This window comes from Ranitomeya imitator, chromosome 3 (genome assembly GCF_032444005.1).
Source record: "Ranitomeya imitator isolate aRanImi1 chromosome 3, aRanImi1.pri, whole genome shotgun sequence".
NCBI classification, from domain to species: Eukaryota; Metazoa; Chordata; class Amphibia; order Anura; family Dendrobatidae; genus Ranitomeya; species Ranitomeya imitator.
The window spans coordinates 530,955,720-530,977,079 of NC_091284.1; the positions used below are offsets into that span (position 1 = coordinate 530,955,720).

Consider the following 21,360-nt stretch of genomic DNA (forward strand, 5'->3'; position numbering starts at 1 on the left):
CGTTTTATTTCTGCATGCGTTGTGTTGCAGAAATGCAACATGTACTATTTTTAGAAAAAACACCACAGAAAAACAGGCAAAGGTGCTTACCTGTCTAGGCCTGAAATCAAATGCACTCTCATGGTGCAGTGGGCCCAAGTAAAGATGGCGGCTACACCGGTGTGATAATACCAAATAAGAGCCAGCCTACAATCAGGGAATGGCTGCTTGGCACACCAGTGCAAATAAATAATCTGCAGCAGTGTTCACACAGAGTATGCACAGCAACTGGATCCTAGCCTATTAGTAACGCCATGTGGCGGGCTGACCAGCGCTAACTGTAATGCGTCCCGTGTGAACAGAGGCCACAACTTACAAAGCCATCAGAGCCCAACTGCACCTCAAAAAGTAAAAGTAAAAAAAGTGCACAAGAACATATCAAAATATGTAAGGTATTAGTTAATATTATGGCCACAATACATAAGCTGGCAACCCACGTCAAGGGTCCTCACGCTTGCCAGTCCTAGTCTAACAGCAAAAACTACAACAGGAGGTAAAAAAAGGAGGAAAAAACCTCCACTATTCTAGAAAAAACACCACAGAAAAACAGGCAACGGTGCTTACCTGTCTAGGCCTCAAATCAAATGCACTCTCATGGTGCATTGGGCCCAAGTAAAGATGGCGGCTACACAGGTGTGATAATATCAAATAATACAGCCAGCCTACAATCAGGGAATGGCTGCTTGGCACACCAGTGCAAATAAATAATCTGCAGCAGTGTTCACAGAGAATGCACAGCAACTGGATCCTAGCCTATTAGTAACGCCATGTGGCGGGCTGACCAGCGCTAACTGTAATGCGTCCCGTGTGAACAGAGGCCACAACTTACAAAGCCAATTTACTAACCCTACCCCTAACCCTAGCTCTTTCTGTTTATAGTGGGTTTTTTACTTTATTTTGATGATTGGCAACTGTCACACATTTATCTGCATGCGTTTAAAAAACGCAAGCGCATGAAAAACCGCATGTAAACGCGTCAAAACGCCGCGTTTTTTTTTTTTACCACAAGCACGCGTTTACATGCGTTTTTTCACCATGCGTTTTTTTGTTGTTTTTTTTTTAAACGCATGCGTTTTGAAACGCAAGTGTGAAACCAGCCTTACCAAACATCATCTTCTCTGGCATTCAGCTCCGCTCAAGTCCTCTGTTCAGTGACATCACCGCTCTTCAGACTCTCCGGTTCACACTGCACTGTGTGTGACCTGGAAGTGCTTTTTACAATGTAAGCCTATGGAGTGTCAGAACCAAGCTCTTTAGACTTACACTGTAAAAGATATTTTCTGCTAATGCATAGAGTGACCCGGATATTATAAAGAGCAGTGACGTCACTGAAAAGAGGAGCAGAATAGCGCTGGACACCGGAGAAGAAGGTGGTAGATGACTATATTAAACACACTGACACTAAACACAAAGATTTCAAAATAATAAAAGTCCATGGGGCAGCCTCTTTAAGAAACAGGGATTTTTGTGTACTCACTGTAAAATCCTTTTCTCCGAGCCAATCATTGGGGGACACAGGACCATGGGTGTTATGCTGCTGCCACTAGGACGACACTAAGTAATACAGAAATACTCCCCTGCAGCATACACCCTCCTGCTGGCTCCAAGTGAACCAGTTCGGTAACAAAGCAGTAGGAGCTTAACATTTAACAAGGATGAACTATGTCAAAATCAAACCAACACAGAAAACCAAAAGCCGTTAGGCTAACAGGGTGGGTGCTGTGTCCCCCAATGATTGGCTCGGAGAAAAGGATTTTTACAGCGAGTACACAAAAATCCCTGTTTCTCCTACGCCTCATTGGGGGACACAGGACCCTGGGACATCCTAAAGCAGTTCCTTGGTGGGGAACAATCAACTGTAGTTGCTCCTTGTACCCACAGGTTACAGATGCGGGACAGCCACCTGCAAAATTCGTCTGCCGGCGGTCGCATCTGCCGAGGCCTGAGAATGAATATGGTAATGTTTTGTAAACGTATGCAGTCTGGACCAGGTCGCAGCTCTGCAAACTTGTGCTGCCGAAGCTTAGTGCCGGATGGCCCAAGACGCACCCACTGACCGAGTAGAATGAGCCTTAATCCCTGCAGGGACAGGATGACCTGACTCGGTAGGACCCCTAAATAGCTGAATGAATCCATTTGGCTATTGTCGCCTTGGAAGCGGGAAACCCCTTCCTTGGCCCCCCTTCTGGGAGCACAAACAGGGCATCTAACCTGCGGAAAGACGCCGTCCCAAGACGTATCTCTTGAGAGCGCTCACTAAATCCAGTGTGTGGAGGGCCTTCTCAATGCAATGTACTGGTGCCGGACAGAGTGACAGCAAGACAATCTCCTGATTGAGATGGAAGGATGAGACAACTTTTGGCAAAAAGGACGGTGATGTTCTCAAAACCACCTTATCCTGATGAAAATTCAGGAACGGAACTTGACAAGACAAAGCCGCCAGCTCTGAAACTCATCTAATGGACGTGACCGCAACCAGGAAGGCAAGCTTCCATGAAAGAAAGGACAGGGAAATCTCCTGTAGAGGTTCGAAAGGAGCTTCTTGCAAGACTCCGAAGACCAGATTAAGGTCCCATGGTTCCAACGGCATCTTATAGGGCGGCGCCCTATTGGAGACTCCCTGAATGAACGTCTTTCACTTGTAATATTTTGGCAATCCTGCGTTGGAACAGAACGGACAGGGCTGAAATCTGCCCCTTGAGAGAACTAAGGACGAGACGTAAGTCCAAACCCGTTTGTAAAAATTCGAGGATGGAAGGAATGGAAAATTCAAGAGGAGAACGTCCCCGGTCGTTGCACCAGGAAAAGAAAATTTTCCAAGTGCGATGATAAATGCGCATAGATGTAGGCTTTCTAGAGCTGATCATGGTAGAGATGACTTCCGTAGAGAAACCTGTCTGGGTTAGAACCCAGGACTCAACGACCATGCCATCAAACAGGGCCTCGGAGTTCTGGTGGTAAATGGGGCCCTGTGATAGCAGGTCTGCGCGATTCGGTAATTGCCAGGGAACATCGGCGACTAGTTGAACTAGTTCCGCATACCATGCCCGGCGCGACCAATCTGGCGCAATCAGGATTACTGGTACTCCCTCCGCTCTGATCTTCTTGATGACTCTCGGCAGTAAGGGGAGCGGGAAATATGTACGGAAGCCAAAAATTGTGCCACGGGAGTACGAGTGCATCTGCCCCGATGGCTGCTGGATCGTGGGACCGAGCTATGAAGTTGGGAACTTTGGAATTTAGCCGTGAGGTCATTAGGTCCACGTCCGGAGTTCCCCCACGGCAGCAGATCTGGTGGAAGATCTCCGGATGGAGAGACCACTCCCCGGAGTCGAGGCCTTGACAACTGAGGAAATCTGCCTCCCAATTGTCCACTCCCGGGATGTGAACCGCAGAAATCAATGAGCAGTTTTTCTCGGCCCAACGGAGAATGTGGCCTACCTCGCTCATAGCTGCGATGCTGCGGGTTCCCCCTGTCGGTTGATGTATGCCACTGCAGTGGCATTGTCGGACTGAATCCTGATGGGACAACCCGCCAGGAAGGGATGGAATTGGAGAAGAGCTAACCTGATTGCCCGAATTTCTAAGATGTTGATCGGAAAGCGTGATTCCTGAAGTGACCAGCGGCCCTGAGCAGTGTGATGTAGGAACACCGCTCCCCAGCCTAGAAGACTGGCATCTGTTGTCACAACTAGCCAATGTACTGGAAGAAAAGACTTCCCTTGATTCATGGAGGACTTCAATGTCCACCACCTGAGAGACTGTCTGACTCACTGGGGAAGGAAGAACCGACGGTCGAGGGAGAACGGGTTCCTGTCCCAAACAGCCAGGAGAGCATGCTGTAATGGACGGAGGTGTAATTGGGCAAATGGAACCGCCTCCATGGCTGCTACCATCCTGCCGAGGACTCTTATACTGAAGCGCAGAGAGTGAGTGCGAGGTTGAGAGAGCTTCTGAGCTTCCCGCTGTAAGGCTGAGATCTTTTCCGGGGGAAGAAGCACCAACCTCTGGGACGAGTCCAGTATCATTCCTAGAGAGGAAATTCGCTGAGCCGGTACTGGGGAAGATTTTTTGAAGTTTATCTTCCAACCCAGGCGAGAAAGAGAATCTATTGTGATGTTCACAGCCTCCTTGCAGGCGCGGAAAGAGGGGCCTTTGATGAGGATATCGTCTAGATACGGTAGCACCACCACGCCTCGGGTGTGAAGGATGGCCACGGCGGCTGCCATGACCTTGGTGAATGCCCTGGGAGCGGTGGCGAGGCTGAAGGCCAAAGCAACGAATTGGAAGTGTTGTTCCTGAACTGCGAAGCGAAGGAACCTCTGGTGAGAAGGGAAAATTGGAATGTGGAATTACATGTCCTGGATGTCTATAGATGCGAGGAACCCGCCTTATTCCATGGAGGCGAAGACAGAACGAAACGATTCCATTCGGAACCGTCGTACCCTGACGAACTTGTTCAACAGTTTCAGGTCCAGTATGGGCCGTACTGTACCGTCCTTCTATGGAACAATGAACAGGTTTGAATAAAAACCTTGAAACCTTTCGCTTTCAGGGACCGAGATAATAACCCCGTCTTCCTTTAGAGAGCTTATGGCTCGGAAGAACTCTGATGCCTTTGCACTGGGAGGAGAAGACAGGAAAAAACGATTTGGTGGAAGAGAGAATTCTATCTGGTATCCGGAGGACACTAGGTCGCGGACCCATTCGTCGTGAACGACTGAGAGCCACGCATCGCTGAAGGAAAGCAGGCGGCCTCTATCCCTACGTTGTGCCCGGCCGGGTCCGGAAGATGTGGAAGCAGAGGACCAATTCGAGTTGGAACGGAAAAAAAAAAAATAAAAATTCGGTACCGAGCCTGCTGTTGCTGGTTCCGAAAGGGCCGAAAGGGTCTCTGCTGTGGGAGAAATTTAGGCTACGTTCACATTTGCATTGTGCGATGTTGCGTCGGATACGCAACGCACAACGCAAACAAAAACGCAACAAAACGCAGGCTAAAACGCAGCGTTTTGCGACGCATGCGTCCTTTTTTGCCGAATTTTGGACGCAAAAAAAAATGCAACTTGCTGCGTCCTCTGCGCCCTATGCTGGCGGCAAAATAACACATGCGTCGCAAAACGCAGCACAACGCATGTCCATGCGCCCATGTTAAATATAGGGGCGCATGGCGCATGCGTCGCCACGGCTGCGCCCGACGCAGCCCGGCAGAACGCTAATGTGAACGTAGCCTTACTCTTCCCTCCAGTGGCATCGAAAATTAATTAATCGAGTTTTTCGCCAAAAAGGCGACCACTCTGATATGGTAAAGAAGTCAATGACCTTTTGGAAGCAGAATCCGCACGCCAGTCCCTGAGCCACAAGGACCTCCGAATGGTGATGGCGTTTGCTGCTGCTTGAGAAGCGCAGTCAGCGGCATCCAGAGACGCGGTCAGTAGAAAATCCCCAGCTCTGGCTATCTGAGTAGCAAGATAACACAAAAAGCCCAAATTGAAAGATATTTTTCAAAATTTCTCCACCATGCTCACACCCCAGTGGGGGAGCTTCCCGGGGAGATGCTCAATCACAAATACCGAGAGGACACTCCAACAATTAGCAGCATAGAAGAACAAACGGAGTTAATGTCCATAAAAATTAACAAATTTTATTAGTTACATAAATAACAACCATAGCCATATAAATATACAAGTCATAGATGGAAAAAGCACAGCATGGATAATCCTGAATGCCATATATATAAGAGTAGATATTGTCATGTTACCAGAAAAATCATGAGCCTATCACTATAATAGGTATATTGAGCCTTGCGCACAGGCTCAGATACTGGAAATCAGATCAGTAATCAGAAAAAATAGGGGGGGAAGTGAACCCACACTAGTCCTTACCCAAATAGTGGCAGCCAGGATGCTCCACGCCGTGGCCCCAACACGCGTTTCGCGTCAGCTTCGTCAGGGGGCGATGCTGCTTTTTTCTGATTACAGATCTGATTTCCAGTATCTGAGCCTGTGCGCAGGGCTCAATATACCTATTATAGTGATTAGCTCATGATTTTTCTGGTAACATGACAATATCTAGTCCTAGGCCCATTTCTTACTTGCACTATGCACTTTAGAAAAAAATATATATGGCATTCAGGATTATCCATGCTGTGCTTTTTCCATCTTTGCTACCCCCACCCTCTTTTGCTTGTAAATCAAATGTGTATTGATATATGACTTGTATATTTAAATGGCTATGGTTATTTATGTAACTAATAAAATTTGCTAATTTTTATGGACATTAACTCCGTTTGTTCTTCTATGCTATCTGAGTAGCAAGGTCTGCTACCTCAGGGGGAAGATTGGTATCCAGAACAGCTGAAGACAAGACTTCAGCCCAATGGGTCATAGCCTTAGCCACCCACGTAGCGGCAAAAGATGGAAAGAGTGTGGCTGCTGAGGCTTCAAAAGCTGAACGAGCCATATTGTCGATCTGACGATCGGAGGGCTTTTTAATCGAGGCGCCCTCTGAAGAGAATAAAATAGATTTAGTAGCTAGGCGCGATACTGGAGGATCTACCGGAGGAGACTGTGATCAATCCTTTCTTAGATTAGAAGCAAAGGGATATTTTGACTCCATGGGCTTTTGCCCTGTGAAGCATTTATCTGGACGGATCCGATGAGATTCAACGATTTCCTTAAATTCGGGATGATTGGCGAACACTGTGAGCTCGCTTGGTCCTCTTAAAGGACACAGCATGATCCGTTTTAGACAACGGTTCCTCATCTAGCTTCAGGGCCTTGTTTACTGACTCAATGAGAGAGTCGAGAGTCTCCTGATCGTGTTGAAATTTCTGATCTAGCAACGTGTGAGAATCGTCCTCTGAGACAGGTTCTCTACTAGCCCCAAGGGAGGGGGAGCGAGAAATGGTACTCTCAGAACCCGATTCCCGGTGATGGTCTGGGGACAAGGAATGAATCCTTTTCCTGGAAGAGCGAGAGCTCCTTGGTAAGGTACGACCCCTAGTGTACAAGGGGTTCTTGGTAAGGTACGTCCCCTAGTGTACAAGGGGTTCTGATCATCGGAAGCGTTGTTCGTAAGAGTGCCCTGGTTAGAGGAAGGGTTTCGGAACGAAAGGGAGGTAGCCCACTCAGGGGGACTAGGCTCACTGGGTTCGGTATCAGTAACAGGTGGTTCCTAAGCAGTCCTAAGCATAACGCAGTATTGTGACCCCAGGGTAGAGATACCTTACAAGAGTACAAGCAGCAAAAAACACAGTGTGGGTTTTCCCAGACTTTTTATTAGGCTTTGATTGAGACATAATGTAGCCTTGAGGAGAGCGCTTACTAGCAGGGGAAGGGTTAAGCTATGTTTCTGCAGCTTACCCAGGTCCTGTGTCTTGAGTCCCCGGGGGAGGTCCGCAATGTATCCACATTAAACGCTAATCCCTGGAGCTGTGATTCAAAACGCTGGAGCAGCGCTGCAGCATCAACCCTGTGGGTGTCCAGAGATGGCCACCGAGATCAGGAAGAGAAGGCGCTTCTCGCAGAACAAGAAGCGCCAGAGAGAGTGGGCGGCGGTAACTGCCGGTGGGCGGAGCCAACGTTCCGGCCTGGAAGAGAGAAAAGGCCGGGGGCTAAATTTTAAGCTTGCGGCCTGCAGCGCCGCGACCGCTATTTGTGCCGACTGCCGTGACCCACGGACCCAGGCTTTAAGGTATCTGCGGACCTCCCTTATCCCAGGGACCAGGACCACCCAGCGCCTTGGCCTCACAAGTGTACTCACGGTAGATGCGGTGGGCTGGTGCTCAATCCACCGTTGCCATCATCAGGGAGGGGGTGGAGAGCTTCTGCTGCCTTCCATCATCCGCTGTAACAGTGGTGATGCAGTGGGGAGCTGCACGGACGCCATTAACATCATGTCCAGTTATGCACCTGGCTCCAGGAGAGGTAAATGGAGGGCTACTCCGTGTGGTCGCCTGCTATGGAGGGAGTAGATCGGAACGCGAAGGAACCGTCACCCGTAAAGTGAGCTCAGGGCTGGCATCCAACGGTGCAGGAAAGGGTACGGGGAGGGACGCTCCGCGTTCTTGTTTATTGATGGTTCGGGGGAGATCGAAACCTAGAAAGGATTTGTCGCCCCCATTCGCTCCGTTAAGGGAAAAATAGAATAAAAATATAAACGGTGGGGTCTGAAAGCAGACCCAAGTGCCTTCTACAGACACTAAGCAAGAACTGGTTCACTTGGAGCCAGCAGGAGGGTGTATACTGCAGGGGAGGAGCTATTCTTCTGTATTGCTTAGTGTCCTCCTAGTGGCAGCAGCATAACACCCATGGCCTTGTGTCCCCCAATGAGGCGTAGGAGAAACTAAGTATATAGATAGTGGCTTTACACAGGAGGTGGGATTACATTTTATTTTCAAACTTTCACAAAAAAAAAATCCATCAAACATTTCTCTACCTGACCATCTTCCAGTTTAGTCTTTGGGAAGTTTAAGATTAATTTTGTTGCCTGCTCCCACTTTGCATGCGTGTCTTCCCATGCCTAAAAATAAGACATATTTCAATATTTAGAAATGTCACTTGCGAGCTATAAATTAACCTATACATTTAAAAAAAAAAAAAACTGTTTGCCAGAAATGAATACCTTACCTCTGTGTTTCCAGCTGTTGGATGTTCTATTCTTCTAAGTAAGGCCATAACTCGCTTCTGTAGAGCTGCTCTGCCTAAGAGACAATAGGAAATATTCATGGCATTTAGTCACTGAAGAGAAGAGCAGCTGTGCCTCAAGTATGCTTTCTGTTTGCTTTAAAGGGGAACCTTTACCATAGAATACGCTATTATCCTGCATTAATGGGGTTAATCCGCAAATTATTAGCGTTAATAACCGGTCAGGTGCCTGAACTTCGCAGAACGCTGCAGGGAGAAAATGAACTTTATTCTCACAAGCAGCATTCAGTTTCAGCCATGGAGTGGTGCCGGCGAGGGCTCAGTCACTGCTCTGAGTATACAGAGGGACGTCTAACTGTGCCCCGGCCCTGACTGACACTGGTCAGGGGGCGCGGTTACAGCAGCAGCTCTCTATACTCAAGAGCGGTGACTGAGCCCGCCCCGGCAGCACCCCGTGGCTGAAACGGAATGCTGCCAGATTCTGCCTAAGTGCGGGCAGGTAATTAACGCTATTAAAGGGGTTTCCAGTCCAAATCGGTAAGTCTGCAGTCACTCTGTGTGATCCGCCGGTTTCTGACCGGGGACCGAAGAATATGTACAAGTTATACATACTCCGGGCCAGTGGGCAAGATCTCGTTCAATACAAGTGTATGGAAGCGAGGACATGCCCACTTGCCGGGAGTATGTATAAAGGTACTGTCACACTAGACGATATCGCTAGCGATCCGTGACGTTGCAGCGTCCTCGCTAGCGATATCGTCCAGTGTGACAGGCAGCAGCGATCAGGCCCCTGCTGGGAGATCGCTGGTCGGGGAAGAAAGTCCAGAACTTTATTTCGTCGCTGGACTCCCCGTAGACATCGCTGAATCGGCGTGTGTGACACCGATTCAGCGATGTCTTCACTGGTAACCAGGGTAAACATCGGGTAACTAAGCGCAGGGCCGCGCTTAGTAACCCGCTGTTTACCCTGGTTACCAGCGTAAAAAAACAAACAGTACATACTTACATTCAGCTGTCTGTCCCTTGCCGTCTGGTTCCTGCACTGACTGCTGGCCGTAAAGTGAAAGCAGAGCACAGCCACAGCGGTGAGTCACCGCTGTGTGACTCACCGCTGTGCTGTGCTTTCACTTTCACTTTACGGCCAGCAGTCAGTGCAGGAACCAGACGGCAAGGGACAGACAGCTGAATGTAAGTATGTACTGTTTGTTTTTTTACACTGGTAACCAGGGTAAACAGCGGGTTACTAAGCGCGGCCCTGCGCTTAGTTACCCGATGTTTACCCTGGTTACCGGGGACCTCGGGATCGTTGGTCGCTGGAGAGCTGTCTGTGTGACAGCTCTCCAGCGACCAAACAGCGACGCTGCAGCGATCCGGATCGTTGTCGGTATCGCTGCAGCGTCGCTAAGTGTGACGGTACCTTAACTCATACATACCCTCCAGGCCCGGGTCACAAACCGGCGAATCCCTGAAGCTCACAGTGCGTGCGCGGGGGGGGGGGGGGGGGGGGGGTTCGAAGTCTATAGTGACACCGAGAGACTGCAGACTTATCGATTTGGACAGGACAAACCTGTAGATTAAACCCATATCTGCAGGCTAATAGAACTTTTTCTGGTGACAGGTTCCCTAAAAAGGGTTGTTCACATGCATGCTCTTCAGGGGCACACTGCTCATCACCCTGTTTGCTGGGACATTGTGCTCCTGAATTATTGACAGTTCAGAGTAGCAACATTGTGCACTTTCCCATGCTGCAAGCAGAGGCAGGTCGACCCCACCACCGTCAGGACATCTTCAGAGTACTGCATTCGAGTTCTATGGCAAAATCCTTGCCAGCATTGCTCTCCTTGCCAAAGAAATCAGCTGTTTATGATCAACTGCAGCTGATGACTTTAGCAACAAGCAGTAATCTATAGAAATAAAACAACCTCCACTCTGCAAGTTATCCCTCATTGGAAATTGTTGCGAGTACCGGTAACTTGTATTTACAAGCACTTTGCAATTTCACCCATTAATGAAAATGTGAAACCTCTTGAAGACAGCATGGACTGTAAACCATTACTAAATCCTCAAATAATAGAAAGCAGATATACAACATAGAAACAAACAAGTGTATGAGCATTTCCACAATTATGTACAAAAGCTTAAATATTTCAGAGAATAACCTTCAAGTGGTCTATTTTGTTCTCCCGAGCATTCTAAGACTAGTCATACAGAGGAAGAATAAAGATGAGCAGTGCAATTCCTGAGAAAACAGCAGGACAAAGTCTGTGCAAGGCTCATTAGTTATTATGCTTGCTTATATAGTGCCAGCATATTCTGCAGCACTTTACACCAGTGACCGCATTTAGGCTCAATCTAAATTCACCTTCAGTATGTTTTCTACACATGGGGAAAAAAGTACCCAGAGGAAACCCACGCAAACAAAGGAAGAACAAAAACTTCATATAGATGGCGTCTTTGGTGGAAGTTGAAAGCAAAAGTGCTAACCACTGAGCCAGCGCTCTGCCCTGTTTCTACTAATTCTAAAACAAACATGTTTAAAGGGAAACTGTCATGTCAAAAAACACTATTAGCCTGCTGATATAGAGTCAATCTGCAGGTTATTAGCATTTTAGAGCCATGCGGCACACCATACAGAAAGTATGGGGGCTCGAGAGGAAATTAACTTTATTCCGCCTGGATGCCTCCGGCTTTCAGTTATAGTGACAGGTCCGGTGCGGCTTCAGTCACCAGTCAGTACATAGTGAGCGACAGATGTAGCCAAGCCCCAGCACTGACTGACAGCTGGCTCTGTACTGAAGAACTACTGAGTCAGTTGTCAGCCAGTGCCAGGGTGCGGTTACAGCCGCCACAATCTGTGTACTGAGCAGTGACTGAAGCCGTGCCGGACACTGCTGCATGACTGAAAGCTGGAGGTATCTGGAAGAAATAAAGTTCTGTTCCTCCCAGGAGCTGGGTTTTCAGTGCGTCAGCCGCATGGCTTCAGAATGCTATTAACCTGCAGATTAACCCCATATCTGCAAGTTAATAGACTTTTTTGACATGGCAGATTCCATTTAAGACTCATTGCGCCTCAACCAAATCACAAAGTTCTCCCCACACAATACAGGGATATAGTTATAAAAGATATTGTCTCTTAAAAAATATTTGATATAAATGTCCTTACCAGTTGACATCATGTTGCTGACGGATGCAAACTCCATGAAGGTGTTGTAATTTGGCAAGAAATTGTGGACAGACACTTCATCCACTCCACACCGGATTTCAGCCTCCTCACACAGGCTCCGGAAACACGACATTGCCACAAGAACAGCTTCTATGTCCGGGCTCCAGAGAAACATGTAGAGGGAAACTTCTAATTTCGTTTGAGCTTGCCGGCATATTGGGATTCCACTTCCAGCCGCAGCACTTTCCTAAAAATGAGCAAATTCAGAGACATACATTAGCCACTATATTCACAGAAATAAAGAGCAAAAAGCATAACTACAAGCCATAGTGATCAGCAGACAGCATCAACTCTTACAAATACCTTGTATTTTAGAAGAAACTTATTTCTGCAAATCAAAATTTCTCGGAGCCATTTTAGAACTTCTGTGCTGTTGAGCATTTGGTGGCCGGTCAATTTCTTACAGATGGAGAACATCATTTGAGAGCTACAAGAAAAATAAAACCTCAATAAAATATTTGTCCATTGTACAACTTGTGTTTGTACTGAAATAAATTCGACACAATACTCCTAAATGGGTCATCTGCCCTGGTGAAAGCTTCAGCAAGCACTCCAGCTTGATGAATCCTAATCAGGGGTGTAACTACAACAGGTGCAGGGGTTGCAATCGCACCCAGGCCCTGGAGCCTAGGGGGCCCTAAAAGTCCCTTTGGCCTATAGAAAAAGACTCTTGCTACTAAAGATTTAAAATATTTGGGAGCCCCGTTGGAACTTTCGCATCGGGGCCCATGAGTTTCAAGTTATGCCACTGATCCTAATGGTGTGTAATGCACATTGTGACACCAACAGAAATACTTACGATCACGTGCTGAAAAGAGCCTCAGCAGAGTCTCATAATTGAACATAGAGAGATGTGGCTGTGAATTTAGCTGTCACTTGATCTCAAATGTGCCAAACACTTGCTGTCAAGGGACTACTACTGGAACCAGCAAGCAAAGTTGAATCTTAAGGGTATGAGAACACCAAGTATTTCGTGCTGAAATTTCTGCATATTTTGGCTTAAAAACCACAACAACAAAAACACACTCTTTTCATTTGCGTTTTTGGTGCATATTAGTATCTTTAATATGGTTGAAGTCTGCAGCAAAAAACATTGAAAGAATTAACATGCTGCAGATTTAAATCTGCAAGTCACAAATAAGCAACGTGTGCATGAGGCTTCAGGATTCTTATTCACTTTGCTGGCATCGGGACAACCTTCAGGTTTTGTGCCAAATCTGCACTGAAAAGAAATGAAGCAAAAATGCAATGTGTGCACACAGCCTTCCAGTATGCACATTACACACAGGTAGGAGTCGGCAAGCTGCAATCCTTGCCAAGTATTTCAAAAGGGCTAGACAACCCCTTTAACACAATTATTTTTCAACATTTCATCTATGTGCTTTTTAATGGCTAGTGGGAGCCCACCATAAAAGTCTGTCCATGAATAGATATTATTTTAACAAAGAAAAGTCAACCTCAATTCTTACTAGGGCGCCATTCACTTCTGAACAAAACACCCTTAGCTAGAAGAAAAAAAGAACTTTCACTTACTAGTAGCATACTACACAGCTGCTAAACATACCTGATTTCCCAGAAAGTCTCTACTGGAGCATCTGGATTCCACAGCTCAATGCTGTCTGGTTGATGTAGGACCAACAATGCCTATTATGCAAAAAATACAGTCATGAAGATCAAAGAGATGGCACTTTCAGAGATCAAGTCAGGTACAGAAGAGGTATCCCCTACATCATCCAATTATGGAATGCTTTAAAGGCCTGCTATGTATTGATGCTAGTGTTGGGACCCATATCTATCTCAACAATAGGCATCTCTTGAAGGCCTTGTGTCTGGTGAGGTGAATGGAGGCTGACTGCAGATAAGCGAATGGAGAGATGTGCTCATGTGCACGGCTCTATCATTTACTTCCATCTGTGATAGGAATATACCTATATAAACTATATCAGCACCGATATGTGGAACCATAAGTACACTGCTTTATTATCTGGCAAGATGACAGTTGTGCAAGATGCGCACACAAACCGCATGCCTTGGATTTAAAATTGTGATCATCATTCTAAAAAAAAATGTCAAATATATTAATAATTTCATTCTAATGTGTTTGGTACCAAAATCACAAAATCTCTCACCTCCATGGCTTCTTGTGCTATCTCTGTCATGTTGGTCTGTGGGACTAGCAGTACCAAACCATTAATGAGTTCGGCAGTACTGGTCTGAGTGTCAGGTCCAGCTTTTCCTGGGTTCTAAACACAGAGTCACGCGATATAAGAAAATCAAAGGATATTTCCAAATTATTATTTTTCTTCAGATTCAGGCAGCTTGACGGTAACATGACACTTTATCCAAATAAGATACCGTATTTTTTGGACTATAAGACGCACTTTTTCCCAAAAATTTTTGGGGAAAACAGGGGTGTGTCTTATAGTCGGAATGTACTGTACTTACAATTAGCGAGGTGGCAGCAGGAGTCGGGCGAGTCTTCCGGTGGTCCGACGCTGCAGGGCAATGATCTCGCCTCCCATCCCGATGCGGAAGACTCAGCAGGTTCTGCGGTGCTCGGTGGTGCGGGTGGTCCAGCGACTTTTTGTGGAAGCCAGGAGCCCCTACACTTCCATTGCCTCGATGTTGTGGCCTCCGGGAAAATGGCCGCCGCAGGCGGCGCATGTGCAGATTGAGATCTCGGCAATTAGATCTTGGGAGGCGAAATCTCGCTGCAGAGATTTCAATCTGAGCATGCGTTGTCTCCACCCGGAAGGCCATTTTCTCGGAGGCCACAGCATTGAGGCAATGGAGGTGTGTGGCTTCAGGCTTTCACAAAATGTCGCCGGAGTCCCAGCACTACCGAACCTGCAGTACCAGCCTTGGGATGGGATTTCCAGAAGACCAACGCATTGCAGAAATGGATGTGCGGGGGCTCCGAGCTTTCACAAAATGTCAACAGAGGCCCCGCACTACTGAGCACCACCGAACCTGCCGCACCAGTCTGGGTCATATCATCGTCAGACCACCAAACACCCCCTGTGCCTCCGCTCCACCAGCGCTGCTGATCCCCCCCCAGGGTAAGCTGAATTCAGGACTGTAAGACTGACCCCCATTTGACGCCTTAATTTTTTTCCCCATTTTCCTTCTGAAAATTTGGGGTGCGTCTTATGGTCCGGTGCGTCTTATAGTCCGAAAAATACGGTAAATAATTTAATGATGTAAACTTTATGAAAATAAATACCAGTAAGAAGGCAATACAATTATGGAGTTGTATAGAGGTACTACAGTCAGCATACCCATAAGTTGTGTGCACAACAGCCTGTTCTTATTTTTTGCTTACTGTACTTACCATTTTACACATTTAGGACCCATACCGCAAGGCCTAAACTTTTCTTACAAATCTTTGCTGTGCGGTTCCTCTATTATTCCTCCTTAAAATGTAATAATAAACTTGACTACTGGGTGTTACCAGTTTGCGTCATGTTCACACTGGCACTGTTCAATAAGTGCTGGCTGTATCCCTCATAACATACCCCTTTGATAAGAAGAACAGTAGCACCAAAGTCAATTTCTTCATAAATGTTTAGGAGGAATAAAAGAATAACAGTACGATGCAGAGTTATGAAAAGATGTTCTAAAATTAGGGTAAGTTCACGTGTCACTTTTTCCTGTGTTTTTGCCCTCAAGAAAAAAAAAAACACAGTATTTTACTTTCCCAGTAAAGTGAATGAAATATCTGAAATCTCATGCACATGTTGCTTAAAGGGAACCTGTCACCCCCAAAATCGATGGTGAGGTAAGCTCCCCGTCATCAGGGGCTTATCTACAGCATTCTGTAATGCTGTAGATAAGCCCCCGATGTAACCTGAAAGAGGAGAAAAAGACGTTAGATTATACTCACCCAGGGGCGGTCATGCTCCGATGGGTGTCTCAGGTCCGCTCCGGCGCCTCCCATCTTCATTCCATGACGTCCTCTTCTGGTCTTCACGCTGCGGCTCCGGCGCAGGCGTACTTTGTCTGCCCTGTTGAGGGCAGAGGAAAGTACTGCAGTGCGCAGGTTCTGGGCCTCTCTGACCTTTCCGGCACCTGCGCACTGTAGTACTTTCCTCTGCCCTCAACAGGGCAGACAAAGTACGGCTACGCCGGAGCCGCAGCGTGAAGACCAGAAGAGGACGTCATGGAATAAAGATGGGAGGCGCCGGAGTGGACCTGAGACACCCATTTGACCGGACTGCAGCTAACATCTTTTTCTCCTCTTTCAGGTTACATCGGCGGTTTATCTACAGCATTACAGAATGCTGTAGATAAGACCCTGATGACGGTGAGCTTACCTCACCATCGATTTTGGGTATGACAGGTTCCCTTTAATCTTTCCTTGTAAATTTGAAGCAGTTACAAATCTGCAGTATGTCAATTCTTTCAGCATTTTTCACTCATTTTAATGCCTATGGGATAAAAGGAGAAAAAAAAAAGCATCAAAAACGCAAATTTTGTTTATGCATTTTTCCTTCCAAAAGATGTGTTTTTTTTATGCAGAAATGTCTGCAACAAATTCTTCTTAAAGTGTGCACATACCCTTATTACTTAGAGGGAACTATATTTTAAAGTAACTTTTCAGAATAGGCTGCCGTGTGTGTACATGAGGAATAACACTATCTGGCCATTATAGGACTTTTATCCTGCATTTTTTGAGAGTCCCTCCCCCCCCCCCCCCCTCTCTCTACACATGCTTTCTTTAATTTTCAGCCATCTCTGAGCTAATGGAAGAGACAAGCTGCGATGGTATCACATACAGTGAAAACACAGGAAGGGATTCCTGCCCTTCCCTTCGGCAGAACATAGCCAGAAGTAGCAGGGTAGCTGTGAATCCAGAGCTGGGATAAGAATTTGCAGCCTGTCTCTAAGCTTTTCACACTACTACTCTCCTCCTCCCTATCCATAGACTTAAAATTGCCGTGAAAACTGACACATCGTGAGCAAAATGGAGTTGAGTAGATTTTTCTGAGTAAATGGTGAGTTCAAAAGGAAGTAGGGGAAGAAGTGGCTCATAAGTGTAGAAAGAAGCATTTATCTCTAATAACATATATTATTAATTTTCTTAAATTTGATTGCACTATATAAATGTACGCAAATATTATTGAAAGTTCAGTTTCCATTTAATGGAGAATGCAAAAATTTACAATGACGGACTTGATATGAATGGTGACCGGCCCTATATATCCATTAGGCTAGGGTCACATTGCGTTAGTGCAACCCGTTTAGCGATAGCGGGTTGCGCTAACGCAATGTTTTTAATGTGGCCGCGTCCCGGGGTCGCGGTAACGTCCCCGATCTCGCAGATCCCCGATCTGCGAGAGCGGGGAACGGACCGCGGGCGCGCCTCGGACGCTGCGAGCAGCGTCCGCGGCGCGCCAGGAAACACCGGCGCGTCGCTAGCGCGTGCCGAACATGGCACGCGCTAGTGCTGTGCGTTCCCATTGCCGTGAATGGGCGCGCTAACGGACGCGTTGCACGGCGTTAATTTCGCCGTGCAACGCTGTCCGTTAGCGCTTTCCCATTAACGCAATGGGAACCAAGCCTTACAGAATGACACTCCTCAGAATCATCAGGATACCTGGACAAAGGTAACTTAAATGGCCAATTTACTCTACTTACATACAAAAGCAGCTTTGGGTCCCCATGGATGAGTTTGACAATAGACAACAATAAGTACTTATAACTTCTGGTCTCCAGATCGGTGGGCTTCTCTTTAAATTTAAGGTATGGCATTTTCTCTTTAAATGTAAGACTCTGAGGAAAAATTCCAGTATACTGTCAATAGAAGAAATGATAAACTATACATTTAGAAGAAAGAGACTGGGAAATATACAATCCATCATTATGCTGACTGCACAACAAACAAGGATAGACCATAGGGTAGCAGCTTGTCTGCAATCCTGCAACATTTTCACATCATAAAATTACTAGTGGTCAATGAGGCTTCTCATCAGATAATATAAGGAACCTTGTCAATTATCCGAAATGTATCCCTATCATTGCTATGTATCAGTTTCCTTTTTAACCATTAAGCTGGCAGACTACAGACAAACCTGTATCAGCAGAGGTTCACAGTAGAATTTGCCATTGTTAGCACATTTAGGCTATGTTCACATGGAGCAGATATTCTGCAGCATTTCTTGGTTTGATTTATGGGAGGAAAGATGATTTTATTCACATCTCATCCATACGCTGGGAAAAGAAGCAGAAATTGACGAGCGGTGCACTTTTTAATTCCGCAGCAAGTAAATTTTTATGCTGCAAATGTTTTTCTGCAGATGTCACATATTCCAACACATGGGCTGAAATCAGAGGCAGACCGCATCGCTTTCTCTATTTAACACATGGATTTATTTGAAAATTTGATGTGGATTGGCAGTAAAATCGGCAGTGGAAATTTTGCTTGTGTGAACGCACCCTTTAAGGATAACAAAAAACTGACACTTAACATTGTGATTGTGTGATACATCTGATCCTTCCATATGTGATATAAACCAAAATGTAAATGAGCTATAAATGTGGATGAGCTATACAGACCAAAAAAAAGCAAGCCCAATGGGAAGTGTAAAAAATGTGGAGAGATGTGATACAGTAACTAATTACACGAGGTACCATATTGTATTCTACAACATTTAGAACTTCTGAATACAAGGCTTGTCTCAACTTAGTATTCTTAACCCCTTCATGACCCAGCCTATTTTGACCTTAAAGACCTTGCCGTTTTTTGCAATTCTGACCAGTGTCCCTTCATGAGGTAATAACTCAGGAACGCTTCAATGGATCCTAGCGGTTCTGAGATTGTTTTTTCGTGACATATTGGGCTTCATGTTAGTGGTAAATTTAGGTCAAAAAATTCTGTGTTTATTTGTGATAAAAACGGAAATTTGGCGAAAATTTTGAAAATTTCGCAATTTTCACATTTTGAATTTTTATTCTGTTAAACCAGAGAGTTATGTGACACAAAATAGTTAATAAATAACATTTCCCACACGTCTACTTTACATCAGCACAATTTTGGAAACAAAATTTTTTTTTGCTAGGAAGTTATAAGGGTTAAAATTTGACCAGCGATTTCTCATTTTTACAACGAAATTTACAAAACCATTTTTTTTAGGGACCACCTCACATTTGAAGTCAGTTTGAGGGGTCTATATGGCTGAAAATACCCAAAAGTGACACCATTCTAAAAACTGCACCCCTCAAGGTGCACAAAACCACATTCAAGAAGTTTATTAACCCTTCAGGTGCTTCACAGCAGCAGAAGCAACATGGAAGGAAAAAATGAACATTTAACTTTTTAGTCACAAAAATGATTTTTCAGCAACAATTTTTTTATTTTCCCAATGGTAAAAGGAGAAACTGAACCACGTACGTTGTTGTCCAATTTGTCCTGAGTACGCTGATACCTCATATGTGGGGGTAAACCACTGTTTGGGCGCACGGCAGGGCTTGGAAGGGAAGGAGCGCCATTTGACTTTTTGAATGAAAAATTGGCTGCACTCTTTAGCGGACACCATGTCACATTTGGAGAGCCCCCGTGTGCCTAAAAATTGGAGCTCCCCCACAAGTGACCCCATTTTGGAAACTAGACGCCCCAAGGAACTTATCTAGATGCATAGTGAGCCCTTTAAACCCCCAGGTGCTTCACAAATTGATCCGTAAAAATGAAAAAGTACTTTTTTTTCACAAAAAAATTCTTTTAGCCTCAATTTTTTCATTTTCACATGGACAACAGGATAAAATGGATCCTAAAATTTGTTTGGCAATTTCTCCTGAGTACACCGATACTTCACATGTGGGGGTAAACCACTGTTTGGGCACATGGTAAGGCTCGGAAGGGAAGGAGCGCCATTTGACTTTTTGAATGAAAAATTATCTCCATCGATAGCGGACACCATGTCGCGTTTGGAGAGACCCTGTGTGCTTAAACATTGGAGCTCCCCCACAAGTGACCCCATTTTGGAAACTGGACCCCCCAAGGAACTTATCTAGATGCCTAGTGAGCACTTTAAACCCTCAGGTGCTTCACAAATTGATCCGTAAAAATGAAAAAGTACTTTTTTTTCACAAAAAATTTATTTTCGCCTCAATTTTTTCATTTTCACATGGGCAATAGGATAAAATGGATCCTAAAATTTGTTGAGCAATTTCTCCCGAGTACGCCGATACCTCATATGTGGGGGTAAACCACTGTTTGGGCACACGGCAGGGCTCGGAAGGGAAGGCGCGCCTTTTAACTTTTTGAATGGAAAATTAGCTCCAATTGTTAGCGGACACCATGTCGCATTTGGAGAGCCCCTGTGTGCCTATGCAATGGAGCTCCCCCACAAGTGACCCCATTTTGGAAACTAGACCCCCCAAGGAACTTATCTAGATGCATACTGAGCACTTTAAACCCCCAGGTGCTTCACAGAAGTTTATAATGCAGAGCCATGAAAATAAAAAATAATTTTTCTTTTCTCAAAAATGATTTTTTAGCCTGGAATTTCCTATTTTGCCAATGGTAATAGGAGAAATTGGACCACAAATGTTGTTGTCCAGTTTGTCCTGAGTATGCAGATACCCCATATGTGGGGGTAAACCACTGTTTGGGCGCACGGCAGGGCTCAGAAGGGAAGGCACGCCATTTGGCTTTTTAAATGGAAAATTATCTCCAATCATTAGCGGACACCATGTCGCGTTTGGAGAGCCCCTGTGTGCCTAAACATTGGAGATCCCCCACAAATTACCCCATTTTGGAAACTAGACCCCCAAAGGAACTAATCTAGATGTGTAGTGAGCACTTTGAACCCTCAAGTGCTTCACAGAAGTTTATAACGCAGAGCCATGAAAATAAAAAAAAAAAATTATTTTCTCAAAAATGAATTTTAGCCCGCAATTTTTTATTTTCCCAAGGGTAACAGGAGAAATTTGACCCCAAAAGTTGTTGTCCAGTTTCTCCTGAGTACGCTGATACCCCATATGTGGGGGTAAACCACTGTTTAGGCACATGCTGGGGCTCGGAAGTGAAGTAGTGACGTTTTGAAATGCAGACTTTGATGGAATGCTCTGCGGGCGTCACGTTGCGTTTGCAGAGCCCCTGATGTGGCTAAACAGTAGAAACCCCCCACAAGTGACCCCATTTTGGAAACTAGACCCCGAAAGGAACTTATCTAGATGTGAGGTGAGCACTTTGAACCCCCAAGTGCTTCACAGAAGTTCATAACACAGAGCAGTGAAAATAATAAATACGTTTTCTTTCCTCAAAAATAATTTTTTAGCCCAGAATTTTTTATTTTCCCAAGGGTTACAGGAGAAATTGGACCACAAAAGTTGTTGTCCAGTTTCTCCTGAGTACGCTGATACCCCATGTGTGGGGGTAAACCACTGTTTGGGCACACGTGGGGGCTCAGAAGGGAAGTAGTGACTTTTGAAATGCAGACTTTGATGGAATGG

At 45.7% G+C, this 21,360-nt stretch overlaps 1 protein-coding gene across 7 annotated transcripts in view; it reads right to left on the reverse strand.

Annotated features, from left to right (window-relative positions):
• NF1 (neurofibromin 1) overlaps window positions 1-21,360 on the reverse strand; it is a 399,313-nt gene that overhangs the window by 290,045 nt on the left and 87,908 nt on the right. For 4 of the 7 annotated variants that reach the window (XM_069757801.1, XM_069757800.1, XM_069757797.1 and 1 more), the window contains exons 13-19: window positions 17,545-17,700; window positions 14,037-14,150; window positions 13,472-13,551; window positions 12,211-12,334; window positions 11,848-12,094; window positions 8,667-8,740; window positions 8,476-8,559 (exon numbers count right to left, since the gene is read on the reverse strand). In XM_069757801.1, coding sequence (XP_069613902.1) covers window positions 8,476-8,559; window positions 8,667-8,740; window positions 11,848-12,094; window positions 12,211-12,334; window positions 13,472-13,551; window positions 14,037-14,150; window positions 17,545-17,700 — 879 coding nt within the window. The remainder of the gene's footprint in view (window positions 1-8,475; window positions 8,560-8,666; window positions 8,741-11,847; window positions 12,095-12,210; window positions 12,335-13,471; window positions 13,552-14,036; window positions 14,151-17,544; window positions 17,701-21,360) is intronic. The other 3 variants (XM_069757802.1, XM_069757799.1, XM_069757798.1) reach the window with 1 other exon arrangement.